Source organism: Epinephelus fuscoguttatus, linkage group LG15 (assembly GCF_011397635.1).
Source record: "Epinephelus fuscoguttatus linkage group LG15, E.fuscoguttatus.final_Chr_v1".
NCBI lineage: Eukaryota > Metazoa > Chordata > Actinopteri > Perciformes > Serranidae > Epinephelus > Epinephelus fuscoguttatus.
This window is the reverse complement of record NC_064766.1, coordinates 2284249-2302340: the sequence shown is the minus strand read 5'-3', so window position 1 is coordinate 2302340 and position 18092 is coordinate 2284249. Positions and strand designations below refer to the sequence as shown.

At 42.3% G+C, this 18092-nt stretch overlaps 1 protein-coding gene across 5 annotated transcripts in view; it reads right to left on the bottom strand.

The window, feature by feature from the left end:
• Positions 1–3179: 3179 nt before the first annotated feature.
• The window catches only part of LOC125902793 (cadherin-6-like), a 335431-nt gene continuing 320518 nt past the window's right edge, over positions 3180–18092 (bottom strand). For 2 of the 5 annotated variants that reach the window (XM_049599398.1, XM_049599397.1), the window contains exon 12: positions 3180–9144. In XM_049599398.1, coding sequence (XP_049455355.1) covers positions 8597–9144 — 548 coding nt within the window. In that variant the 3' untranslated portion in view covers positions 3180–8596. The remainder of the gene's footprint in view (positions 9145–18092) is intronic. The other 3 variants (XM_049599400.1, XM_049599401.1, XM_049599399.1) reach the window with 2 other exon arrangements.

The following is an 18092-nucleotide window of genomic DNA, read 5'->3' as shown; positions in this document are numbered from 1 at the left end:
TGACGGATGGACCTTAGTTATATAAAGTTACATTAGAGCAGCATTGGTTTCACACAGGACATGAACAGCGGTCTCGGGTGAAAGACTGGTTTTGTTTTTCCCATCCACCACCTGTCACTCCCACCCTTTGAGGACTTTATCGGTCATGATACTCCATCAATTGCATCAATTATTGCCACAAAGGCCCGGTGTGACTCATAGAGACGGCAAAGGGTAACTGACAACCTGGGAATGAGAACTGGCTGGTATCACAGGACTCAGTTGATCATGACCTTACGTGTCCAAGCTACCGCTGGAAGAAAATTGTATCTCACAAATGTAAATCAACATTACCTTTTTCACTCAAGTATTTTCCAGTTTAATTTTTAAGTAAATTAGAATTATCAAATATTTTAGTATTAAATGTTTATGTTATATATGTGAGCTCCAGCACTTTTCTTCTTAACTGTACTTTAACATCACTCACCATCATTCATAATTGTTTTATCCAGTTGTATCCAATCATTGTAACTCTCTGCCTCACAGTCTGTCATTGGACAGTCTAAAGAGTTGCAATGCATTTAGAAACAGTAGAATATGTCCAATAAGTTCACATCTTAAAAATTTTGGCAAATCTAGTATACATTCAGGCATTTCTCGCAGACAAAAAAATCCACACACTATGCAGCTGAAACGCATTACATACTCAGTCATACTCAGTATGAATAGTATGTGCGTGTAGAGTTCTCAATGGGCCCAAAAATTCAACCCGAAACCGAAATGACCCGAGGGACTTGAAGCCCGAAACCGGCCCGGCCCGACATCATCACGTACATCACTGGGTGCAAGCCCGACTGAACCCGAGTTGTTTTTTTTTTTTAAATGGAAGGGGGAAAAAATGATGCTCCCCCTGTGCCCCTCAGCAGTCTGTCTTCCCTGGCTCAAATACAGTATCTTTAATCACTTAAAGTCAACCAATTATTCATGTCCCAAAATTATATTACCAGACAGACAGGCTTCAATGTCAGCGTGGGGGAGAGCAACCATTGCGCATCATGTAGCGCTGCGCCGCTGCATTTAATGAGCCGCAGCTGCTCTCAACACTTTTCCTGCGCCTGAACGCTGACTGGCTGACTGAAATTCGCTCACACAAGCATATCTTGTTTTAATATTATTATTTTTTTCGTCAGAACGGAATTCAGCATTCTTTATTTTTATAATTCGCATATTCTTCTTGCTTAATTATTATAGCCCTATTATCATCCCCCTTACACACACAGCAGACGATACTTCAACTTCAGCACTTCACTTTATTAAAAACGGTAACTATAACCTTCAAATATCAACAATATAACATTGAATAATGAATGGATTTGGAATAATCTTAACAGAAATGCATATTTTCTTCCTCACAGACTGCTCAGAATTGAGAACCATGGACAGCAGCATTATGTGTTAGTGCTGCTGTCGCACCCTCACATAGTGCGCTTCTCTGACAGACACACTTTTTTTTCTTTCTCTCTCTCCGCTGTCCGAGCCCGACTCAGCCCGCCCCAATTAACTTGAAATTGAGAACTCTATGTGCGTGACAGCAGCAAGAAAGAGCTACGGCAGAGAATGAACCATACTTAAAATGAGGAGCAGTAAGATGATAGGCTGAAAGAGGAGGTGTGTCGCTGTTCTACTGGTTGATTGTGAATCAGCTGATGACTCAATTGGCCTACCTAGACAATGAAAGCTAGAGATAGAGAGTGAGCATGTGTGCAAGGATTGAATAGGATGAGAAAGAAAATTTATAGCCTGAGCATGCATGCGCACAGATGGCACTGGGGTCAGGGGGGACATGTCCTCCCCAGATTTATAGTGACCCCGATCTGCCCCCCCTCCCACTGTCCCCCCCACACATAGGTAAAAAAGAGGATCAATGTTCCGTTAGTTAGGCTAACTAACGCATTGCAGCACAAAGTTGAAATGGCAGCGGCAGTAGCCTTGTCAGTGATCAATCCACATTACACCAATTCAATAAGGGGAAAGGCTGGAGCAGATCCTTGCTGAGTTGGGAAAGCAAGGTGTTCAATTCTCCACGTAATTCTCAGTTAATAACACTGCACAGCTGATCCATTGATAGCCCGGTGTTTGTGCTACGACTAATGGTGCGTTCAGTTGTACTCGTAAGTCAGAGGTTTGAAGTCAGAAAAGCATTGAAATCTAACATCTACAAGCAACATGTTGCATGTCGCGCTCAGTTCGGAGGTTACGTTGTTCGGAGCTCCGAGTTCCGACTTCCAATGTAAATGTAACGCACCATAAGGCACGGGGGTCCTAAGAGGAGCCTGTGCCTGTAGCAGTAACCACAGTGATCATAACTGTCTAATGACTGAGCTGGTGATTTTTCTGCCACGTGAAGCCAGAGAAGAAAGAAAAATAATCACAGCGTTATTTTCAAGAACCAAAAGATGTAAATATCCTATGCCTGTTGCCTGTTGACTTTTGCCAGATGTGGCAAATATTTGTTTTGTAGTGTTGAGTAGCAACAGTTTGATCAAGTATGGCTAGTGTTGATAAGGTAGGCCTTCGTTTACCAATGTTCATTCAGTCAGAAAACTCACGATTCTAATGTTTATTGCAGCTTCAGTATGTGTATATATATATATATATATATATATATATATATATATATAGCAAATGTATATATATATATATTATATATATATATATATATAAATGATTCCAACTCAATATATATATATATATATATATTGAGTTGGAATCATTTGCTGACAGCTTGGTCCCCCCCAGTTCAAAAATCCCATCTGCACCCCTGTGAGTATGAAAAGTATTTTCTCCCTGACTGAACTTTTGCCAGAGCGTTATTTCTCCAACACCCACGTCTTATCTTGTGTCAAAATCTTGTGTGAAAAGTGCATCCATTTTGACTTTTTGGAAGTGTTGTAGATTTGCTTTTAGTGTCTTGTTATTCCTTTTCAGGGTCATGGGGTTGGAGCCTCTCCCAGCATGCACTGGGTCAGATTAACCCTCAGGACAACCCCCTGGGGATAAATGAGCTGCGGGCAATACCTTTTACAGAGCTTCAGACCCAAGCTTCTGTTGTTGGAGTTGAAAGGAGGAGGAGCGCAGAATGGGTTATTTCTTGTACTTTTCCCTCTCTGTGGTGACTTCATTCTCTACTGTTGAGTAACTTCAGAGTTACAGGCACCTCTAATGAGTAAGGTTAACAAAAGAGACAGATGTAACAAAGAATCAACATGGTTCCCCATGGCTGTGTCTCTCACTGTAAAACTTTATTTTGATAAAATTAAACAACTTGATAATACATCATATAGGGACAGCAGACTGCCCACAGCGAGTTTCACACCTCCAAAATGACATTAAAAAACAGTGAAGCTGGACAGATTTTTTTTCTTTCCAAGAATATCATCAGTGTGTCCTATAAATATTTGGTACAAAAAAGAATGAATTAAAATATAAAGAAAAATATGTGGACATTTCTGTTTAAAGCCTTCAGAGCAGACCACGGTCACAAAACACAACTGGAACAAACTGCTGCCGGAATGAAAACTCACAATACAGACCCCTGATATCAGTTCGGGATAACAAAAAGTCTGAATCACTAAATGATCCTGACTTCATAGTTTTGTCCCTCACTTGAAATATGTTATTTTTAACATAGCACTGAGGTTGACTGCTGTGATTATGATGTTTTACTGTGACATCAAAGTAAATGATGAATAAACTGCCTCCCAGTGTCAGTTAATTACAACATTTAACAACAAAACCTTATGTCTCTGAATGAGACATGAAGGTGGGCTGAATAAAACTAAGCAAACAATCCAGTAAAGAAGGAAAGCATTTTTTCTTTTCTTTTCTATGACAATGCAACAAGTGAAATTTGTGCCAAGACACCTTTTGGCAAAAAACATCTGGATCATATCCTCAACTCTAAATGTACTTCGGATAAAGCAGGTACGAGCATGAAGTAATGTTAAGCTGAAAATGAAGTTATCAGTCACTGAAAAACATTCAAGCTGCAATGCTAGCTGTGAAGTAGAGCTGTCACTTTTTCAAAAGGTCAGCTTCAAATGAATGAGGCCTAACACACAATTTGTTCAAATTTATTTGAATACAACCCACAGAGCCAAAATCTAAGCTTGTGGTACAATGCAAAAAAATGACGTTCGGTTTATCCGTGATGTCTCCACTGTCTCTTGAGATACAAGCTACCATATGACTTTGGATTTGTTGTCATGATAATGTCACTCAGTATGTTTATATGACATTAGAGAAAATTGATTTATTGTGTTAGTCTGACTAAAATCGTACTAAATAGAACTTCTCAAAGTCACGTAATGTGATTTTGAGTCAAATTACTCCTACATGACATTGACTGTATAGTCAATCAGACCCAAACTGGTCTAGGCGCTCTGCGCATGCTCCACAGTTTCTGCCCCAGGCTTTGGCTTGGAAGTCAAATAGCATTAAATGCTCAACAGAAAAAGAGAAGAAAAAGTAAAGCATGCAGCACATACCAAATGCACAGACCTGTAAAGCTGTCCAACATGGTACCTGTTTGAAGGTAACCTCAACTTGTTTGTCGATTGTTTGGTCTGTTATGTAATAGCTCAACTGGAAAAAGGTCCAATACCAACAAGCCAAAAGGGCGCATATCACCACTGATGGTAGTGGAGTCGGACATACTTTGGTCAATAAATCGATTCCCCTCCCGTGCTTATAAAAAGGGACAAGGATAGTAGTCACATTAAATGGCCTAGTCGAGCTATCACCGTAGCGCCACATAATTGTCCAATGTAAATGTACTGGCTATAAGGCAGCTGCATCAAACCTCAGTTTTGCGTTAAATTTACATCTATTGCTTGATTGGCCACTTGGAGTCTTGCCATCATCATGAGGTCACCAGGCAACAAGGGGAGACCCTGTGAAGTTACTGCACCCAGCTAAAAAATACACTGCCTCCGAAATCACACATGCACTACATAAACAACTGGCCTCTTAGCTTGTTGGAGACACATGATAACTTGTGCCAACCTCAGCTCTACTGGCCTCTGCAAGCACCATGAACCTTTTCCCCTGGAATTACCATGTGGATCATGTATGTTCTCGTTTACAGCAAAGGCTGTATTTTCTGCGCAGGCTGAGGTTATGTTTTTATTCTATCAGGCAGTGATGGAGAGTGTTATCAGGTACGGGATGATGGCGTGGTTCGGCAACCTCTCCTCACAGTCCAAATCCAAGCTGCAGCGCCTGGTACAGACTGCTATTAAGGTGATGGGGAGGACTGAAAAGCTCTCCCTCCAGTCCATCTATGAGCAGTCTGTACTCAGGCAGGCACGGAGGATGTTGGCAGACCGGTCTCACACCCTTCATCCTGAGTATGAGCTCTTGCCTTCTGGCAGAAGGTACAGACTTCCCAAATGCAAACTGAAACGTTTCAAACACTCATTCATTCCTAATTCCATCAAACTGTTAAATAGCTCTTGAAGGCTGGGAAATACTGGGGATTGTGTAATAACTTAGTGCAATAACTTGGTGTTCTGTCTGTTTTTCACATTTTGTCTGGTTTGTGTCTTATGAGTGTGTATGTTTGCCATTTCCTGTGTCTTTGCTGTTTTGTGTATATTTATTGTCTGCAAGGCAGCTGGTGTATGCACTCGAGTCCACGACAAATTTCCCCTAGGGGACAATAAAGTATATTCTATTCTATTCTATTCTATGAACCTCTTATATTTTTGTTTTCTTTATCACGTCTGTAGGAGTAACTTTACCTCAGCCATTAGAAAATGCAAACCCACTGTAAAACGTTATGTCACAGGCATTTTTGTTGACATCCATGCCATCCATGTGTAATGGTACTGCTACCACAATACTTCATATAGTGTTTTCTTAATGGCACACAGGGCAGAAGACTCATGGTCAGAGTTATTACTAGCAAGAGAGGCATTTATTAATGTTACAGAGCTGCCTTGGACACTGTCTGCTGTTGTCCTGCTTTGCATTGTGGGATATTTATGCCAGTGTAACATGTTTTCATACACAGCCCCCATCAGATGCACTGAACAGGCTGACATGTCGGGCTCCGTTTCAAGGGTCTGTGCTTGCTGGAACGACTGGTGAAAAGGGTTGGGTGTATGTCAGCTGTGTTGAAATGTGGTGAGGAGGGTGTCTATGCTTGTCTTTCGACCCCGGTTATGCAAAAGCTCCTTCCAATTCGGTTGCTCACCACCTGGGTTGGCTTGGGCCCCCTTCTTCGCAAGTAAGCCTAATTACCCAAATGATGAATGGCTGATTTGACAAAACACTGGCATGTTGCCTCATCATTCTTGATAGAGCTAATGTGTTAGCAAACAGGTAATTACGTCCAGCAGATGTGGAGCATGATTAGCATTAGTTTGGAGTTATGTTTGTGTCCACCTGATGAATGTCTATAATTATGTATCCTTTTAGCTCTTGTTTGGTCTCCTGAGAAAAATATCTGTCTCTTTAGCTGCTACATGCTCCACTATGTTCACCAGATCCCCGCTGCTGAAACTGAGGTTAATGAGAGCGGTAAGACTCAATCAAAGCAGTATTGCGGGCAGGTAAACCAAAACAATGGGTTCAAAGACACTACAACACTCTGAATGTACTGTAAGGAGGGTTGATTTTCGTGACGAGCCTCCAGAGAATGACTCTACAATCATTCGATCCATTGTTGTTATTATAAAAATATTAATAATTGCAGTTATTAGACTTAACCAAAACCACTATCTTTGCCTAACAAATGGCTTGATGCACTTGAGCACTGGTAATTCAGAGTTTGGTAAGTTCACTGTAACTCAAACAGTAAACTAAACCCCTGAATAAAAAGTGACAGCTCTACTGTGAAGGCAGGGCTTGCCCATGTCCTTCATTTCAATATTAAACATATTCTTAATGAAAACACTTTATTTAGCATTGTTCAATATACTGTCTGTATGATATCTGAACTAGGGATGCACCGATCCGATATCTGGATCGAATATTCCCCCCGATATCATCATAATAGATGGATCGGGTATCGGAAAATGCAACCTATACCTGAGGCAGTCCTTTCCCTTTTAATCTATCGCAACGCGAGCTACATCATACATCATGGAGCGAAGGAGAGAATCTGCTGTGTGGAGGTATTTCATACTGTTTCAACTGCTGTTGCACAATTATAATTATTTGTTAAAAATAAATAGTTCATCATTGCATAAATCTGTTTCATCTTGTTTCATTTCATCTTAGGGAAGAACTGTGTAGTCATCAATGCCTGATGCTTCTAGTTTCTGTTCTACATGTAAAGGTATATAGCTTTTTAGGTTAACCATGGTATCGGATTGGTTTTGGGTATCAGCTGATACTCAAAGCTACAGCATCGGGATCGGTTTTGAAACTGAAAAAGCTGGATCGGTGCATCTCTAATCTGAAGTTGTGTTCTTTTATAGAAAAAAGACAGCAGTGAAATTAAAGATTTATGGAACTTAGTATATTTCCAATGTGACTCAGTTCAACCACATTTCTGACACAATACACACTTAATCAAGAAGCTAAAAATCTAGAAATTATGCCATGAACAGTTATCCTCTGTTTAGGTGCAGCACAAAAAAAACAACTAAAAAAACCTGCGTAAACATAAAGAAATCAGCGCATTTAGTCAAATAAGATGTATTCTGTTTACTTTGTGTCCCGAAGAAGGCGATTTTTGAGTGAGGATCCTTCAGAACAGTTCCTCTGGAATGGTCCTTTTGTACAAGACAGCAAAAAAGACAAAATGCAATCATGTAAGAGTCATTAGCACCCTCCAGTCTCAGCCAACCTACAGGCATCTGCAGTTCAGCTCGAAGGGCAGCAGAAGAGCACTTGGTCAAAACGAAAAATAAAACTTGTCTTCTCCACACTTTTCAATTCATATCTGCAGAGGTATGTGTGTCTCCTGAAAAAACTACACTGGGGTTTTGTTGATTGGTTCTCAACACTTTCCTCCATTCAGCTTTCCTTGAATGGCACATGTACTGTAAAGCCACAAGAAACACTCTGCAAAATGGTGATTTGGTAACCCAGGAGAGATTAAAGCAAAGCCTGAAAGTATTTTAAGTCCAATCCTCAATATAAAACACAGCCCAATGTTGATTCAAAACTGACTGAAAAGAGTCTTTGAAGAGGTTACCACTGATGGAACTGAAGATTTTTAGGCTCCACAGTTGTGCTGGTTAATTTACATTTCTATATCCATCAGTTCCCATGCCCACAATTAGATATTTAAGAACTTTTGTCTCCCTTTGAGAATGACTTGGTGAGCTCCTTTTTTGGATCTATGTGCAGTGAAGACAGGTCAAGGATCAGGTGATATTCTTGAATATTCCATTAAAAGGAATTAACATCTGACAATACATGTTTTGGTTCATCATGTGGATTGTGTCATCTGTATTTTTAAAAGTTCTCAGATTTTCTTAAAGCTCATCAATAATGTCCACAATCTCTAATATTGAGTTTGTGGTGTCCTTGCCCCTGCATTGGTCAAAATCTTTTCTGAACCTGTCTGTGACATGGAAGTAAGTGTGTGTTTGTGTTGTGTTTGTTAGGAGAAGTCACTGTCCTCAGCCCCATACAGGTCAGCCAGTTTCCTGAACCTGGGCCCCCAGTCACTCAGGTAGTGGTAGTCCTGCTCAGCCTCAGACGACGCTGAGCCCAGTGAGCTCAGTGACTCAGCCACTGAACCTGTGCCCTCGTAGGCGTAGGTGGCCAATGAGTCATAGGGTGGTGCTGTGGGGTTACAGTCATTCTCCAGCACTCTCTGATTGATAAACTCGCGTACATCCCCATTATCCCTTGACGCCATGCTGACTGGAGGCATGATAAAGCCAGAGGCAGCGGTGGGAGGTCGGCGGTGTGGTGGGTACAGCAGGGTGTCAGTGGGGATGATGTCTCGCCTCTGTTTGGCAGACTCCTCTAAGGCAGCCGCAGCATCCGGGTGTCGCAGTGCTCCAATGTCAAAAGCCTGGGTGTCCTCCTCACCTCCACCCTCGTCATTGTAGCTCACCACGTTGTCCCTGACATCCTCCTTGGAGATGATGAGAGGCTCCTGCTTTCTTTGGCGTTTCAACGCAGTGAACAGAACCACAATCACTGCAGAAGACAACAACAGAAACATCTGGGATGAGACAATTTTATAGTCGACAGCACTGATGGGAATATACAGCCAATGAGGACCAATAATAAAACAGTCCCTTTTAGGGACCAGGGTCTAAATAAAGATCTGGGATATTATTTTACACCTCAAAAAGTCCCTGATCTGTGCTCCCAGTAGCTCAGTTGGCAGTGTGGGCATCCCATGCACAAAGGCAATGTCCTTGCTGCAGCTGCTGCAGGTTTGATTCCTAGAGTGTTCGATTCCAACCTGCAGCCCTTTGCTGCACGTCATCCCCTCTCTCTTTACCCACACCTTAATGTCCTGTCAATTCAAGGCAAAAAGCAAAAACAATCTAAAAAAAAAATCCCTGATCAGATCAGGGGGTAGTACTTTCTGAAAGCAGAGGAACTTGCAGGGCAGGGTTGATGATCGTTCAATCACACACAGTGCCTCCGCTTCAACTCATGTACTGCTAATTCATAAACCAAAGAAGTACTAAACTATCGATGTAGAACCATATTAGGAGGAAGAGAGAAAAGAGATTTCTTTTAGTTTGATAACATTACAAGTAAACGTAGGCTGTGCTGCCTCATTTTAAAGAGGAGAAAAAGAAAGAGAGCTCACGGCAGTGGCTTGAGAGAGAGACAGCACTGCAGTGCTGCGAGAACGCCATCGAATGAGACAAATAAAATGTTTTCTGGTTTCTAAAGTATAAATAAATAACCATCAAACACTCAAAAGATGATTTTATTTGAAGACAGACATTTCTAGTTTCATTTTCCTCCACTGCATTTCATTCATTACCTCCAACCTGCAGGGCAGTGATAGCCTATGCAGCAATAAATGACAAAACCTAAGGTATTTTTTTCCCCACCATCTTTTTTAGATGAAAAAGGGGGGCACACTGAACTATGGGCTGTGGAGTGTGTTCACTACGAGCACCAGCCACCCTCTGCTCTTCATGTTGCTTTTTCATGTCAGCAGACTAATTTGTGTAATCTTCACAGGTCTTTAGACCCCGTGGAAATGCAGATAACAGTGGGCCGAAGGAATCTTTTAGTTCCTTGAAAAGTTGCCCCTGGAACTAACTGTCCCAGGAACTTTGGGTCAAAACGCGGCTAAAGATATGTTATTTAGATGGTCTTATTCTGGTTTGTTTTGTTGGTTATGACAACATCGGGCCTCATTTACAGTGCAATCAGCCAGTGTACACGTGTCATGCATTTTGTGTGCACACTTATTTTATATACAGAGTAAGAACATTTCTATACACATATTAGTGAATGAGGCCCACTGTACTCAAGTTAATGCTGAGGTCTGAGATCATGATCATGGCTACAATGAAGTACTGGCAAGAAGCTAACACTTAAGATAGATTATGTGAACCACTAAATGAAATGTAAAACCACATGGCACCTAAAAAATTGTGTGCTTGTTCCACTGTGATAACACTTCATTCACACATACAGACTGCGTGGCGAGCTCCCTTGTACCTCTCACAAACCTAAACTTGTGGGTTTCCAGAGAGCAGATATTTCACATCAACTTTGACTATATTATTTTCTAATGCTGCCACTATGCCAATGCACAATTGTGTAGTTCTTTTCCAAACTTCAGTGTTTCTGAATCTTTTTCAAGTTTCCTATGTTGCGTCAACATCTTTATGTCACAGTTGGATGCACCAGGGTTTTTTTCGATGTTCATCTGTAATTAATGTCAACCTGTTGCATTTTCAATATGTATGTGTGAATGGGGGCTGCCTAAAGTAAGATGGGTGTATCTAGTCTAATAAGTCAAAGTTGAATCAAGTGGCTCTGTAAACTGTGATAGGTGATCAAGATGGTGCCATGGAAGACTGCCTAGGTGTTTGTTGCGTCAGTTCCCGAATGTCTTTCACCAGAGAAGAGCTTATGAACATAAGGGGAACAACTCCAGCTGATTTTTATCCTATGGTGGATTAATTGGGTTTTTGGCCGAAGGTGCCCTCACCTTTGCTCATGAAGTGAAACGCCAGAGGAGGGGGACACGTGCTGGTGTGCTTGTGAGTCTCCACCAACGCGGACACCGCACACCGCTGTCAAGTATTTTTCTCTCCAAATTGAGTTCGCTGGCCAACAAACTGGATGAACTCCAGCTACTGATAGTGAAAAACTGAGACTTTTCTACATCTGCAGTTTTGTGCTTCACGGAGACGTGGCTGTGTGGACTCTGCGATTCTGGACTCTGCGCTGCAGCTGGCATGCTTCCAACTCTTCAAAGCGGATCGTGACACGGAACTTTCCGGCAAAACTAAATGTGGAGGTATCTGTTTTTACACTAATAGTGGCTGGTGTAATGATGTGACAGTGATCCAGCAGCACTGCTTTACTGATCTGGAATCTTTCTTCATCAACTACAAACCTTTTTACTCCCCCCGTGAGTTTGCTTCATTCATTCTAGTCGGTATTGGTCGCGCGCCAACCAGATACTGTGCGTGGAGCGGACTCACCCAGACTCCTTAGTTGTTGTCCTTGGCAACTTTAATAAAGGTAACATTACCCATGAACTCCCCAAATACAAACAGTTTATAAAATGTCCGACCAGATAGAAAAATATCCTGGATCACTGTTACACAACCGTCAACAATGCCTATCACGCCGCCCCCCGCTCTGCACTGGGCCACTCTGACCACGCCACCGTCCACCTGATTCCCTCATACAGGCAGAAGTTAAAGCTCTGTAAACCTGTTGCGAGTTCATCTAAGAAGTGGAACAGTGATGCTGTGGATGATCTTCAGGTGTGTTTGGACACTACTGACTGGGATGTTTTCAGGACCGCCACCAATAGTCTGGATGAGTACACAGAGGCTGTGACATCATACATCAGCTTCTGTGAGGATTGCTGTATACCATCACACACTACGGTGAGGTATAACAATGACAAACCCTGGTTTAGTCCTAAGCTCAGACAGTTGAGGAGGCTGAAGGAAGAGGCGTTGAGGAGTGGGGACAAGACTTAAAGAGTCAAAGTACAGGTTTAGCAAGGCGTTGAGGGAAGCTAAATGGCTGTATGCTGAGAAACTGCAACACTAGTTCTCAGTCAACAACTCTGCTTCTGTCTGGAAGGGGCTCAGACATACCCCTTTTCAACCAAAGCAGTTCCAGTGCTGGTTCGGGGCCAGTGCTTAATTTGGAACCGGTTTTCCTGTTTCGACAGACAAAAGAACTGGCTCCGGGCCAGAAAAACCGGTTCCAGAGTGGCACCAGTTCTTTGCTGGACCAGAAGAAAGAACCAATACATCACGGGGAAGGGGGCAGGGTTATTGAGACCAACAACAATAAACGAGACCGTGCGAAGCGCCATTTTTAAAAAACCAGCGAGAGAAGAGAAGCCATGGATGCATCAAAACAACAGTGGTCCTTCGAGGAAACCAGCTGTTTCCTAGCGTTGTGGTCGTCGGCAGACGTGCAGAAGAAACTCGAGGGAGCTTCACGGACCAAGCCGGTATTTCTGCAAATACAGCAAGAGATGACTGCTGCGGGGTATGAGAGGACCATCGAGCAGATTAACAACAAGCTCAAAAAGTAAAAAAAAAAAAAAAAATAGATTACCGGGACCAAAAAAGGGACCTCGGCCGAAGTGGCAACGAGCGGTCAAGGAGAAATCCACATTTCGATGTCCTCGACTCAGTCCTTGGCGACAGACTGCGTGCCAAGTGACCGGAGCCCTGAACTCGGCCACTGCAATGCTGGAGGCGATGGTGGACGACAGTGTAACGCTGCCACAAACGGAACCTGGTAAGTTTCTTTTTGAATGTTTTCGCCTTGCATACAGTTGTTTAGTGTTACCAGTTTCTGCAGATAGCAGCTGTGTCCCAATTTACTGTAGGGCCCGTGAGGATGCAGGCCCTAAATTGGGACACAGCTATTGTTTGTGATGTCTGCTTGGCTTAATGTTAACTGATCAACAGGTTAGCTAAAGTAACGTTAGCAAGTTACTTAGCCATGGGCTCACCTACCAGCCCAACTTTCAGTTGGCTAAATATTGTATAGTGTGTAGTGGACAAGTCACTGTTTAAAGCGCTGTTTTTCATGTGGTCTACAGAGTTATCTGCCGACGAACAAGACGATGCTAACTTGGAGCTAACGTCGCCACTCCATTACAGCTCACCGACACCATCCAGCAGCTCAGGTCAAGGCCACCAGACCAGACCAGGTAAGAGTTGTTGTTCTGTTTATCCAGTAGTTTGTCTCACCAGACACTATGCAAACATGGAGATATACCTAAAAGTATGACTTGATAATATAAATATGTGCTGTGATAAATGAACATACATAATCCCCTACCACCCATGACTGCTGCCACTGAACCAGGGCAATATTCCAATCAGCAATACTATGCACAAACTGTTACTTTTATTCCCACATCCTCATTTCTATATGATGTGAGGTCTGTATACTGTGTCGTAAGACTAGTGTTGACTGTTGAGCTGATGTGTTTGTTACATTGTACTGCTGAACCTGTGCAGCCACCTATGACTTAAATTTTTTTTTAAACTGATTCTTCTATTCTTGTACACAGGGAAGAGGAAGAGAGACAGCAACGCAGGGCTGCTGGAATACCTGGAGAGGGCAGGTGAGAGGTTCTTGCAGCACAGCAAGGACCTGAATGATGCCCTGCTGCAAAAGCTGGACACCAACACCAGTGCGTTTCTTGGACTGATGGGGCGCATGGTGTCTCTGATGGAGGCCCAAGCCCAGAAATGAGCAGCTCTGTTACATGGACAGTTTGTTTTGCACATTCTGTGCACACTTTTCACTTTTGTCTTTAACTTGTTTTTTGTATTTAAATAAACTTTCGTTTTCTAAAGAGACATGTCTGCTTCTGTATGTTTTCACTCAATGATGTACAATTTAACTGTGTAATAAGTTCAAGTAGAGCTAGTAAAAACAAGTCAATAACTCAACAGGTTAATCATTTATGAAGATGCTTTTCATAATAAGTTCAAGTAAAGCTAGTAAAAACAAGTCAAGAACTCAACAGGTTGCCCATTTATGAAGATGCTTTTCATAATAAGTTCAAGTAAAGCTAGTAAAAACAAGTCAAGAACTCAACAGGTTACCCATTTATGAAGATGCTTTTCATAATAAGTTCAAGTAAAGCTAGTAAAAACAAGTGAAGAACTCAACAGGTTGCCCATTTATGAAGATGCTTTTCATAATAAGTTCAAGTAAAGCTAGTAAAAACAAGTCAAGAACTCAACAGGTTACCCATTTATGAAGATGCTTTTCATAATAAGTTCAAGTAAAGCTAGTAAAAACAAGTCAAATACTCAACAGGTTACCCATTTATGAAGATGCTTTTCATATAGATGTCTTCAGTCACTGTTTATAAAGAAATGAGAACATGACAGCCATAATCATTTCTATGAATTTATTGAAGTGAAGGATGAAACAATATTGGTGACATGTAGTCGTCCAGCAAACACAGGTAAAAGTCAGGTAAGCAGCAACACAACAGCAAAAACAATAGATAATAGACAGGGGCAGGGGGGCCATGGCCTGGGTAACTTTTGTACTCTGACATAGAGGGCTGCATTGGGATTGGGTCCTGCTGGGTCCCGTGGGACCCAATGCAAATATCGTGAGAGCGGGCGGTTTGAACTTTGCTGCAGGCGGGAACGGGCGGGCTAAAAAAAACACTGCGGGATCGGGATGTAGCCTATTTTTTTTTTTTTTTTTTTTTTTTTTTTTTAAAGGCGTAATAGTTATTTTGATCCACACTCCACCAGTTGGTGGTGGTAATGGACCAATTCGCTGTTTGCCAACTGCCATTAAACAGTAGAAGAAGAAGAAAAAAAAGAAGAAGAAGGTGTAGCCTAGTGACAGGATGTCAACACAGGAACTTTGTGCACATGCATGAGCGTTTCCACTCCATATTTATTCATAAATGGACGAATATGCCCTGAACCAGCTTTCATATCAATTTGCTGCTTGCTCCACCTGTCTGTCTGTCTGTCTGTTTGTCAGCTCCATCTGTCATGAGACAAACATGAAAGAAGACGTGCAGTTTATTGTGTTTCACCAGCAACGAGCTGTCATTACGCGCGACTATTACGCACGCCTGAGCGCTCTTTACAACTCACTGTGTGAACCTATGTTGCATAATAAAGATTTGCCCCCTCGTAATTTTTAACTGCCCCATCCTGGCGCCGGGATTGCCTTAACCTCAATCACTGCATGATTATATAGAGGTAGAAAAATAAATAAATACAGAGGAGGAGAATAGAATATGAAACAGCCTTTATTTCATTAAAAACTAAATGAAAACAATGAAATGAGCGCTATTCCTGACCAGTGCATCAAAAGACATGCAGACCAGGGAAACGAAACAAACAACCTCACGGACTGCATTTTTTCATCTGCGTAATATTGCGAAAATTAGGCCTATCCTGACCCGAAAAGATGCAGAAAAATTGGTCCACGCTTTTGTTACCTCTAGGCTGGATTACTGTAACTCTCTGTTATCAGGTAGCTCTAGTAAGTCCTTAAAAACTCTCCAGCTAATTCAGAATGCAGCAGCACATGTACTAACAGGAACTAAGAAACGAGATCATATTTCTCCTGTTTTAGCTTCTCTGCACTGGCTCCTTGTAAAATCCAGAATTGAATTTAAAATCCTACTGTTAACTTATAAAGCTCTAAATGGTCAAGCTCCGTCATATCTTAGAGAGCTCATAGTGCCTTATTATCCCACCAGAACACTGCGCTCTGTGAACGCAGGGTTACTCGTGGTCCCTAAAGTCTCCAAAAGTAGATCAGGAGCCAGAGCCTTTAGCTATCAGGCTCCTCTCCTGTGGAATCATCTTCCTGTTACGGTCTGGGAGGCAGACACCGTCTCCACATTTAAGACTAGACTTAAGACTTTCCTCTTTGATAAAGCTTATAGTTAGGGCTGGCTCAGGCCTGCCCTGTACCAGCCCCTAGTTAGGCTGACTTAGGCCTAGTCTGCCGGAGGACCCCCCTATAATACACCGGGCACCTTCTCTTCTTCTTCTTCTTCTTCTCTCTCTCTCTCTCTCTCTCTCATTCTATTACTGCATCTTGCTAACTCGGCCATTCTGGATGTCACTAACTCGGCTTCTTCTCCGGAGCCTTTGTGCTCCACTGTCTCTCAGATTAACTCATATCACAGCGGTGCCTGGACAGCGTGACGTGTGTGGTTGTGCTGCTGCCGTGGTCCTGCCAGATGCCTCCTGCTGCTGCTGCTGCCATCATTAGTCATTAGTCATACTTCTACCGTTATTATACACGACTATTGTCACACATGTATACTGCCAGATATTAATACATACTTTCAACATATTGTACCACAGTAGCCAGAACTATAATATTATTACTTTCAATAATGTTGTTGTAAGCTACTGTCATTACCTGCATCTCTCTCTCTCTCTCTCTCTCTCTCTCTCTCTGTCTCATTGTGTCATGTGGATTACTGTTAATTTGTTATGCTGATCTGTTCTGTACGACATCTATTGCACGTCTGTCCGTCCTGGAAGAGGGATCCCTCCTCAGTTGCTCTTCCTGAGGTTTCTACCGTTTTTTTTTTTCCCCGTTAAAGGGGTTTTTTGGGGAGTTTTTCCTTATCCGCTGCGAGGGTCATAAGGACAGAGGGATGTCGTATGCTGTAAAGCCCTGTGAGGCAAATTGTGATTTGTGATATTGGGCTGTATAAATAAAATTGATTGATTGAATTGAACCCCATGAATCTCTTTATTAATAGCCTATAAAATGACGTGTTTTCTCCTGCGGGACGGGAGAAGACACAAGTTTTGCAGGAGCGGGTGGGAGTGTAACACACACGTTGCAGTTGCGGGTGGTAATGGTCAGAAATTCAGCGTTCTGGTTACTTTTCAGCAACTGCACAGCTGCGCTTGTTTTGTTGTTGGGTGTGTGTGTGTGTGTGTGTGTGTGTGCAGCTCTGCACATCAGTCTGATATGAGTGCTGACTTGTGATGATAATGAATATGATGTTGATTTAGATTCAAGGCAGCAAGATGAGTTTTGGTTGTGGTTGTGGACTGGATGTACTGTTTGCTATAGTTTCATCTGTGCGTTTATGTGTAAATAGGCTTGGCCTGTTGCGTGTGAATGTTAGAGTGGGATCAGAGGGGTTAATCTGTGCAAGCATGTGTTCGTGTTCATGCGTGTACTGTAGATGTGACTGTGTGGCGTCGGAATAAAAAAAGTGCTCCGCAACATTATTTAATACATCAGTAATATTGTCTGTTTCAATGCATATGCCCCCCACCCCCTCTGCGTGACTTGAAATTATGGCGCCCCCTTGTTCAGGTGCGTTCCTCGGTCCATGGAATACACAACCAGAAGTGTAGTGACTAGTGTTATACTTAGCCGCTACCGGCTGACAGTGGCATAAATGGCTGTTAGGGCGTGTACTCAGTTTAACACAAAACAAAATAAAACCGAGCACAGTCGAAACCTGTTAGCATCCTACCACTTCAGCAAACCTTTACAAAATTGACACAAATTTAAGACATCTGTAGCCACCTTCCGCCTTAGCTACGTGACACAACACTGACCTATGGTGGCTCGGAGGAAAATAATCCTCAAAACAAATAATGAATACATGGAAACAAAAGTAAATACATTGCTCTTACAAGACATTTGAATGGCAGGTTCAATTATTCCCTCTCTTAAAATATGCCATTAAAGCAGCTCTAATGTCAGCCCCTTCTTGGTTGCCATGCTCTGGTAATGCCTGAAGAGGAGGCTGAATGTTGGCCTGTCTGTCCTGGTGCTCCTCAGTGAAATTGTGAATTAGCTGTGCTCTGCCGTTAGCTTACAACAAAGGCTAACATAGCAATCTCACATTCAGTGTTAGTAAGAGACAAACCGTGTATTATTCTATGCGATTTGGCTGTTTGGCCAAACACAACTGCACTTTT